Below are 9,796 nucleotides of genomic sequence, written 5' to 3'. Positions count from 1 at the left end.
TGGAAATCGGCTTTGCCATCTCCGAGAACACACAAAGACATTTGCTCAGTTCATCGAGCTGATTTGAATGGTATAGGACATTCAGCCCTCCGAGCCTCGGTTTTAAAGTCGGAACAATCGAAATACGAAATGAAAATTTTACATTTGGTCGAAATATTTCGATTCAAATGAAATGCAGAATTGTAGTGAGAATCGAGCACGTGGCACGTTTGTCGCATACTTAATAGAAAGGTCGAGTCCACAAAAAATAGTTAACATAATTATCTATATTTAAACACGCTTCAAAGATCAAAAATTTAATTTAATTGTACTGAATCCCGTCAGATTCGTTTGGAATTTTGTGTACGTTTTATTTTCTTGTTTTTCTTCGAATTATGTTACAATGCAATTTTCAAAATAAATGGTTTTATAAGCGAAGCTTATTTTACACTAAGGTGTCCGAGGTACGATAAATGCCGGATTTAGAGCACGTCAAATCGTTCACGGTCAATTTGTTGCATTTGTTTGGAACGAACTAGCGGTAGGCAAACTCAAACTAAACTACTGAACGAGGTAAAAGCTTGCACTGGTGAATTTAAGTTTTTCGATGGAATTCAGCTTCCACCGTAACGCGTAAGGACCATTGGCCTGGCTGATTATGTATTCTCCAAAGCTACATTTAAAATGATGCCTGTGACAGTTGCGCCAGCGAGGCGATGTCCAATCCTAGATTTTTAGTGACATTGACCTGTGCGATGGCGGCATCCTTGAGCGAGTACAAATGAACCAGCTCCATTTCCGTTTTGGCCAGCTTGATAGCACATTCAAACAATTTAATCGCTTCCGTTAGTTTTCCCAGCTGAACCTGAATTGTTCCGAGCGTTTCGTAGGCAAATTCGCATTTATCGTCGATTTCGATAGCCTTCTCAATCAACTGCACTGCCTTTTCCGGATTTGACATCCACTGGAGCTGCAGTAATGCTTTGTGAACCAAAATTTGTGCATTTTCTGGTTCGATTTTAGTAGCCTTTTCGAAAAAGTTGTCCGCTTCCTGAAATTCTTGCTGATCGGAAAGTACCTGTGCCATCAAGCTGTAACATTCCACACAGTCGGGAAAACGATCGATTGCATCGCGGAATCCTTCCATCACCTTTCGAAGTGCGAATTCATCTTTGTTTATCAGCGCTTGCCGGTAGCTGGCATAGCACTTGTGAATTGCAATGATTCCAGAGTTAGGACAAAGTGAACAAGCTTTCTCGAAATCTTGGATTGCTTCCGTGAGCCTTTCTATCAGAATAAACACTTGACCTCGATGATGGTAAACATCGCTATTCGTTGGATCCAACGCCTCAGCTCGGCCGAAATATTTGAAGCAATCTTCCGGTGAGTCAGGCTGTGTTTGCATAGCAAGTGAGGCTCTCTTGATAAGAGCATTAGCTCGTAATTTCTTATCTGCCAACTCCATACCGATTACCGTATCCAGGTCCGAGGCTGCCTCTTCGTATCGTGCTGTTAATAGATAAAACGTTGCCCGTAGCAGAATCGCTTCTACTTTGTATTCGGCATCCGCTTCACTGGATTCGATTTCCTCGGTACAAGCTGCCACAATACCGTCATACTCTCCCTGGTCCAGTAGCGCTTTAGCCTTTACAAATCCTTTTGGCTCGCTGCTAGCAATCACCATCTTTCTGACTGGATCGTCCGAAAAAGAGGCAAAATAATTTTTCACGAAAAATTTGGACGGTTGCACATCATGCTTCTCTTTAAGTGCTTCCTTGGCGTGCTGTTGTCCCAGTTCTTTTAGAACACGATCTGCCGAAATAAGTGTGGCTTTGTTTTGAAAACCTTCCAATATGCAGGCGGCTGTAATATCCTCCAAAGATTTGGCAAGTTCTTTAAGCTGTTCGTAGGCCTTAGCTCTTCGTTTTAGAGCTTTAAGATATTTTTGATTGCATTCAAGTGCTTTGGTGCAATCGTCTATTACAGAGTTCCATTTCTGTAGATGCTCATACGCTGCTGCTCTGTTCTGGTAGAAAGTAGATAGATCATTGTTTTGTGTCGCTGGACACTTCTCGATCGCCAAATCGTACTCCTGTATTGCTAGGTCGTATTTTGCTTCCCTAAAGATAAATTTATCAATTTGCTATCCAAAACCATTTACTTACTGCAGAGTACCTAAAATATACGTTTCCCTCATTTTTGTGTTTCTGGGCTTCCTCCAGTGGGGTCAAAACCTTCCGCTTGGCTGGTGCATCATGAGTACTTTCACCGTCTAGCGATATCGTCTTGTCCTTAATTTCACCGAGCTTTTTCTTCGTCAGATTGTCGTCCGATTCTTCCGCTTCGGTGGACTTTTTCCAATACAAATAACCGATTCCAAGCGCAACGGGAGCTCCTATCAGTATAGCCAGTTGCCATTTGGGAAATGTAGATCCCGTGCTTCCTGCACTCATCCTTCCTACGTCGTTATTGTACTATCTCTCTCACTGACAGGTTTTATCTAGCAAAAAAAAGCACCAGATTACCATCGACTAGAAATGTCACACACTGGTGATAAAAAAAAAACATTGATTACGAAACATTAGCGTGACATGTGTTTGCTTGGATGGATCGTTATGTTATCGGCCAATGTTTCAAATTAATTACTTTGAACCCGAAAAACACTATAGTTACTTGAATTACCTGATAATTATTAATACATTACTCGTTTTTCACGGTGTTTGCCTCGGTAGAATCTTCAATCCAAAAACCGCTTATCGGAAAAAGGGATCACGTTGCGGCAAGATCTTCACCAGAGACAGTTCAACAGATTTAGTTGTTGTTATGTAACAGATTTTACGGCAAGCTATGTTTTTTGATACTTCTAACGGTGAGATATCGTTCCTTACCACGAATTCTCCGGTTTTCTTGCAGTACTCGAAACGCGACAAAACACACGACCGCTGTTCTGAATTGGATGACAGTTCTATACGAGAGATTAGCTGGTGCAGCTCTTCTTGCACGTATTCAAACGTTATCTCTTTCGCACACATTTGAAGGAATGCACTAGGGCAGACAGAAAGTGAAGTTCGAAAATTTTCGAAATTGAAAAAGAGGATTATGAAAAAATGACGTACCCGCCCAGTAATTTCGCTCGCCGGTCGAATTGTGTGAGAAATTTATGATTGTGATTTGCTCGATGGTGATTTGATATTAGAATAAATCTTGAATGGACTTATCGAAATACTATTAGAATATTTGGGATCTGATTGGAATGGCTGTTATATGTTGAATGGTACAGAACAATGAAGAATAAGTGCGATTGAAAAGTTACAACTACTTGAAATTCACAATTTAAAAGATTTGCTGTCATAATTTCACACGCAGAAAAATCTCGATTGTTCAAAGTAACAAAACGATTAGTTGACAATTGAACCAAAAAAAGATATAGAATCAAACAAAATGTGCTCGCTTTAAACTAGAATATGTTGACTGTTAAAAAAAAACATTGGTTGAGTCAAACCAGAATTGTTGTCGATGTATCCACAAAAACAATCGTTAAATTTACTTGGAATTTATATATTTTTACTATACTTTTTTCTGTGGGTACGTGAGAGATCCAAGGAATTAAAAAATATTTGATATTGTTGCCAAATAAAATTAAAAAAAAAATGATATGTGATTAGTTGCTAGGCTGCTCGAAATAATTTTGATCTGATTGATTTTTCTGGATTATTCAAAAATTTTTACAAGCTTGCAAAAATCTACATTTTAATGTAAAAATAACTGCAATTCGGGAGTGTCATTTCCTTCGAATTGAACTAAGCTTGACGAATGAATTCATTAGCGTTAGAGCCAAATTGTGAAGGAGATAGTAAATCAAGGAGAATGATGATTACTCGATGGTCTAAAATGGTCATTACCAGAGATTCCAGGTATGCAAATTTGTCTGCAAATGTTGCAGGTTTAAAAAAATAATCTACAGATATGTTTTTGTTGCAAACTTTTTTGCAGACTTTTGAAAGTTATTGATTTTTTCATACATTCATCAAATTTTATAGACTTTGAAAATCACCGAGGTCATTTTTTTGGTTTTACTCGCTAAATCAATTTGTTGCTTACAAACTTGAGCCCGCAGACTGTTTTCCAGTTTGCAGACTTTTTCAACCCTACTTGAAGATATTTGAAATTTTTACTTGGCATCTCTGGTCATTATGTTTTTGTCAATATTCGAGATTTTGACAGTACTATGAATATTGTGATGGAAACTGACCGTGTGTTTTCTAATGTGTTTGACGCATTGATAAAGGATTGACAGTACTACATATTGTTGATGAGAATGGGGCCAAGTTGCTCGATTGAGGCCCGTTCACAGCGCTACCACAGAAAACAGATATAGGTGATCGCATATGAACTGTGTGTAAAATTTGCTCAAGCATCGTGACGAATACTTGCAGATGTCACCACGATCGACACTATTTCAGGTGCTGCATTCACATTCACGCTAAATTTTTGTTTTACTGTTGGGAATAATGACAAGTTTATTTTTATTTTACTCCGATCGAATTCGCATGTGATTTATACGACATGGACGATTTCAAATTTCACATAAATTACACGTGAGTTCAATCGGAATCAAACAAAAATAAAAAGCAAAACAAAAATTGTGCATTAAGCGAATGTAGCATCAAAATAATGATGCGATTAGAATGCTGCACCCAAAATAGTATCGATCGCGGTGACATCTGCAAGTGTTTGCCACGCTAAATTAGCAAATTTTACACACAGTTAATATGTTAGCCTGTATATCTGTTTTCTGTGGTGGACTGTTATGAAAGCTCGCGGCAAACAGTCGAGTAGGTGGCAGTAACGACTGTCCCAGAAAGTATGGACGCACTTTGATTTCGCTGTAAATATTTCACAAGTGTTAGATTTAGATATTCAAATTTTATTCGATATACTGATAATATTAGAATACAACAACAGAATATTATTCTCAACATTTGCTACTTAGCCATTGTAGACTAGCTGGCGCACCTTCTTGCGAACGTTCCTCATTAAATTCCGTACAGACTTCTTGGCGACAAGTTTTGACACTTTTTTCCAATCTTTTTCGAACTGTTGAATGGTTTCGGCTGTCGAGACATGTTTCCTAAGATGCGCCCTCGTTAATGCCCAAAATTCCTCAATTGGTCGAAGTTGTTGGCAATTTGGTGGATTCATGTCTTTTGGGACGAAAGTAACATTTTTGGTAGTATACCAAAGAAGCAAGATCTGGCCAGAAGACAACAGGATCCTTGTGGCTTCGAATCATTCGGTAGAAATCGTTTTTGTAAACATTACTTGATGTATATTTCGCTGTTTATTGAAGCAGTGGTGATGAAGGGTTTCGAAATCTTACCGCAGCTACAAATTGCTTGCCAGGCCATAGCGTTTTTACCTAATTTTTCGACTTCAATCGATGTCTCGGACTGGTTTAACACTTGCCCTTCTCGCACCGTATAATATTGTGGTCCCGGCAAGGATTTGTAATCGAGTTTCACGTAGGTTTTGTCGTCCATGATTATGCAGTTCAATTTTCCAGTAAGAATCGTATTGTACAGCTTTCGAACCTGATCGATGCTTCTTGTTTCGGACTACGTTTTGGTTGTTCCTGCTTCTTATAGGTTCGAAGATTCAAACGTTCTTTAGCACAAAGAACATTTGACTTCGAAGTGCCCACTGTTTTGGCAACATTCCGAACTGAAACCTCCTTCTTTTGCACGAACGCCTTCAGTATACGTTTATCCAACTCAGGGTTAACAGGACCTTTTTTTCGACCTGTTTTCCTCACCGAACTTCCTGATCGCTTTCCGGGAAAGTCTTTAGTGTTTCCAACGTTTAACAAATTTAAAACATACATAAGATTTAGAAAAAAATTGTTCGAGCCTGTTTACCAGTTATCTGCGGCGCTATCTACATTATCAGTTAGAAATGAATCCCGAATCAAATCCGAGTGGGAGAAAAAATTTCATTGAGAATGTGGAATTCAGTATGGAACCTGGATCAATGGGGAATCCAGTGCAAACACTGAACTGATTGTAAATTCGTCTTTTCTCCTTCGAATGTACATGTTTTCGTTCCAGTTTTTAGATAAATTTGAAATAAATATTTTATATTACTAAATATATAAATTATCAGTAAGTGACCAGTTCTTCATAAAATTCCCGCATAAACTGTGTGGGAAATTGTTGTGCCGCAAAATGACTCTATCATGTCTCGGTGAGCATTCGGGTTGACGCAATAGTTTCGACAGTGAAGTAAGGTCTATTTGAAAGTCAATTAAAAAACAATTTTTTGCAAGAGATGTCTCTTGAAAAAAAATCGCATTTATAACTGACGTACCTGATAGATTCAAATGAAAAATCTTACGGTCCCATATTTCGCAATTGATCAAAATTTGGCCTCCAATCGTGAACAATCTTTTTTATTCGCACTCAAACTGGTTCCTATTTGTAGGAAATGCTAGTGACTACAGCTACACAGGTCCCTGAATTTCGGCTCCGGGAGTACTGAAAATAGTGGCCAAATATTTCAAAATGGAATTCACTTTGCTTTCTCATAGATGACTGAACTGAATTTCACAAGCTTAGATTTCAAACACAAAACCCATTGATTCCTAAACATAAATTATCAACTTGAAATGCCTGCAGAAAGAGATATTTCTTTGTTACGAGATCCGATAGTGAAAGCAAGACAATTTATTCATTTCTAGAAAAAAAAAAAAAACACGTGGTTCATAATCAAGACAACAAAATATGTACGATGTTACATAGTTCTATCTGTTGATGAATTGAGGTTTCTATGCCCGGTGAAAAATGAACGGCGGCTCTACTGAAAAATGGGTGCCCTACACGTTTCCTGATGAAAACAAAACAATATGTAAAAGCGATTCACACGCAGCATCAAGCGACTATCGCCTGCATGGAACGATTACGGAACAACAACATTAATTGTAAGCAATTCATATGAAACGTTGTGGTAAGAAAGTTTCTGCAAGTGACAAGAAAACTTTTATTTGTAAATAACTTATTGACCTGGCAGCACTAACCTACAACTCACTGGACAGTCCAACAAAACGAAGATACCGAGCGACGCCAGTTGAACTGTCATTTCCTATTAGGCTCTCTGACAGCACACTTGCAACCACAAATGCAAATGAGATTGGTTTGTTTTCATCAGGAAACGCATGCATTAAACACATTTCAGACGATCAATCAACTTCCGTCGACGTCCAGATTATTTTTATTATTTTTTTTAGCCGAATATTGCTCACATATCCGACGTTAAAATTTTCTGTGAACTTGACGTAGTATCAAGTTCACAGAAAATTTTAACGTCGGATATGTGAGCAATATTCGGCTAAAAAAAATAATAAAAATAATCTGGACGTCGACGGAAGTTGATTGATCGTCTGAATTGTGTTTAATGCATGCGTTTCCTGATGAAAACAAACCAATCTCATTTGCATTTGTGGTTGCAAGTGTGCTGTCAGAGAGCCTAATAGGAAATGACAGTTCAACTGGCGTCGCTCGGTATCTTCGTTTTGTTGGACTGTCCAGTGAGTTGTAGGTTAGTGCAGCCAGGTCAATAAGTTATTTACAAATAAAAGTTTTCTTGTCACTTGCAGAAACTTTCTTACCACAACGATTGAAACACTTTTGTCACGATTTCCACAAGTGTAAAATACGTATTTTATTTTCCTTATGAAGTTTCCAAATCTTATGTGAATTAAATCGGAATAAAACAAATATAAACTTATTATTTTAACCTAAAGCTTGCTTCAGATAGAACTGGAACAAAGATAATTGCCTGTATTTCAGTTATTTATTATTGAATTCAAGATCATTTTTTATACAAATGTACCGTTTTTTTCATACTTTTAAGAAAAAATACAGATAAAATTATTCGGTTTCGAAGGAGTTCTCGAATTTTTCCTGTAACACGGCTCATTAGGCGGCGCACACCTTCGTCCATCGTTTTAGCTATCTTATTCCACCAGGTCGTCATCTGATTGATGTCTTTGACAACCTTTCCCTTTGCCTTGAGTCTCCTCTTCATGATGCCCAGTATTTCTCAATAGGGCGGAACTGGGGGCAATTGGGTGGGTTAAGGTTTTTCAGAACAAACTGGACCCCTTTCTCTGCAAACCATTCTTTAACGACTTTGCTGTAATGACAGCTTGCCAAATCTGGCCAAAACATTACAGGATGGTCTTGGGATCGAATGAACGACAAAATTCGTTTTTGGAGACACTCTTTTTGGTATAGTTCCGATGTTATTGTCTTATTTGTAACGAAAACTTTCGTTTTTTTTGTCACAGCCCTGCCAAATCATAAATTTTCTTGAAAATTTGTCGGCAAAAACTAATTTAAAATTGGCTGGAACACCCCCCCGGGCCGTTGCCAAGTAAAATTTTTGACCTGGGATTTGCCCGAAGTCAGCCTTAACATAGGTTTCATCGTCCATCAGAAGACACCCGTCGAACTTGGTCAGCACCTGGTCACAGATAACAGATATACAGGCTCACATATGAACTGTGTGTAAAATTTGCTCAATCAGCATGGCGAACACTTGCAGATGTCACCACGATCGACACGAGGTGCCACCACTATTTGGGTGCCACTTTCACTTGAGACACAACTTTGGGTGCAACATTCACTTCTCGCTAGATTTTTGTTTTGCTGTTGGTTAAAATGACAAGTTTATTTTTGTTTTATTCCGATCGAATTCTCGTGTGATTTATGCGACATGGAAATAAAATTGTCTTTAACACTTAGGGAAATCGTGTGATAAGTGTTAAAATTGTTATAGTTGGAATTTTTCTACAACATGCAGGAGGATTTTGTTTTCGTTCCGGAACGTAGTGGAACGTATTGAAAGATCGCGGCGAACAGTCGAGTAGGTAGTTTCCGAGCACGAATTTTGACCACACTATTCTGTTTTATGGTCCGATTTGACTGTTTGCTAGCTCGATACGACTTGATTCCTTCCCGGAGTCGAGTTCTCCTCACGGTACTATGGGCTGCACCGAATTTTCTGGCCAAATCACGGTCCGACAGATTAGGATTCCTCTAATCATCTTCGAAATCTTACCACGCAGTTTCCGGTCGACAGTTCCACTTCGACGATTGGCTTGAGGCTTCCGAATCGTCGTCAATGTATTTCTGGGCGATTTCAGCCGTTTAGCTAGCCTAGATGCAGACCACAATGGTTTTTCCAAATAACTGTGCACAATTTTTTCCCTTCTTTCGGCTTCCATGTTGATTGTTTACAAAGTACAGTCGATTTGAGGAATGTCAAAAATCGTACGTGACTCTGACAAAATTCCCGACACGTGGGCGCCAAGAACTTCCAAAACCGTCCACCAGGAGTGCCACAATATGAGCAAAAGTTTGATCCAATTCTAAATGAAGCAAGCTTTATAGCAAATTGAGAATCTGGCGAGATGGTGAACCAAAATAGTGTCGATCGCGGCGACATCTGTTCTCCAGGTTAATGACTCAAAACTGTACACAGAATTCATATACGGACCTGTACATCTGTTAGCTTTGATGACATTTTCTATACGCAAACAGAAGAAAGGTCAAACGAGCAACTTTCGATACTGAAAACATAAACCAAACTGTGCAGGTGCTAGAGAATTAATCGAAAATAGAATTCGTTGAAAAGGGGCTTGGCTCACAGGGTCATATAAAGCTTAGTTGATTGTCTGTCGAGTACCATTTGGTGTTATTATGATTTGAAAAATATCGTAAACTCTGACTGACTTACCTAATATTAAATATCATATTTTTCA

The 9,796-nt window shown here is 38.6% G+C and overlaps 1 protein-coding gene across 2 annotated transcripts; it reads right to left on the bottom strand.

The window, feature by feature from the left end:
* Positions 1-295: 295 nt before the first annotated feature.
* LOC131432052 (mitochondrial import receptor subunit TOM70) lies at positions 296-2,962 on the bottom strand. Of its 2 annotated transcripts, XM_058598097.1 has the most exons (4): positions 2,868-2,962; positions 2,662-2,765; positions 2,155-2,479; positions 296-2,099 (listed from the first exon to the last, which is right to left on the bottom strand). In XM_058598097.1, exons 3-4 carry the CDS (start codon positions 2,430-2,432, stop codon positions 659-661), a joined length of 1,719 nt encoding a protein of 572 aa, XP_058454080.1. In that variant the 5' UTR covers positions 2,433-2,479; positions 2,662-2,765; positions 2,868-2,962; the 3' UTR covers positions 296-658. The 2 variants fall into 2 exon arrangements, with proteins under 2 accessions (XP_058454080.1, XP_058454079.1); XM_058598096.1 differs by having other exon boundaries at positions 2,662-2,939.
* Between the last annotated feature and the right edge of the window lie 6,834 nt (positions 2,963-9,796).

This window comes from Malaya genurostris, chromosome 2, assembly GCF_030247185.1.
Source record: "Malaya genurostris strain Urasoe2022 chromosome 2, Malgen_1.1, whole genome shotgun sequence".
NCBI classification, from domain to species: domain Eukaryota; kingdom Metazoa; phylum Arthropoda; class Insecta; order Diptera; family Culicidae; genus Malaya; species Malaya genurostris.
This window is presented reverse-complemented; position numbering and strand designations above follow the sequence as displayed.

Excerpts from the sequence above, each read along its gene's own strand:
- LOC131432052 (XM_058598097.1), bottom strand. The coding sequence starts at position 2,432 with ATGAGTGCAGGAAGCACGGGATCTACATTTCCCAAATGGCAACTGGCT. Across the intron at positions 2,100-2,154 it reads GAGGGAAACGTATATTTTAG|GGAAGCAAAATACGACCTAG; the intron begins GTACTCTGCAGT and ends ATTTATCTTTAG.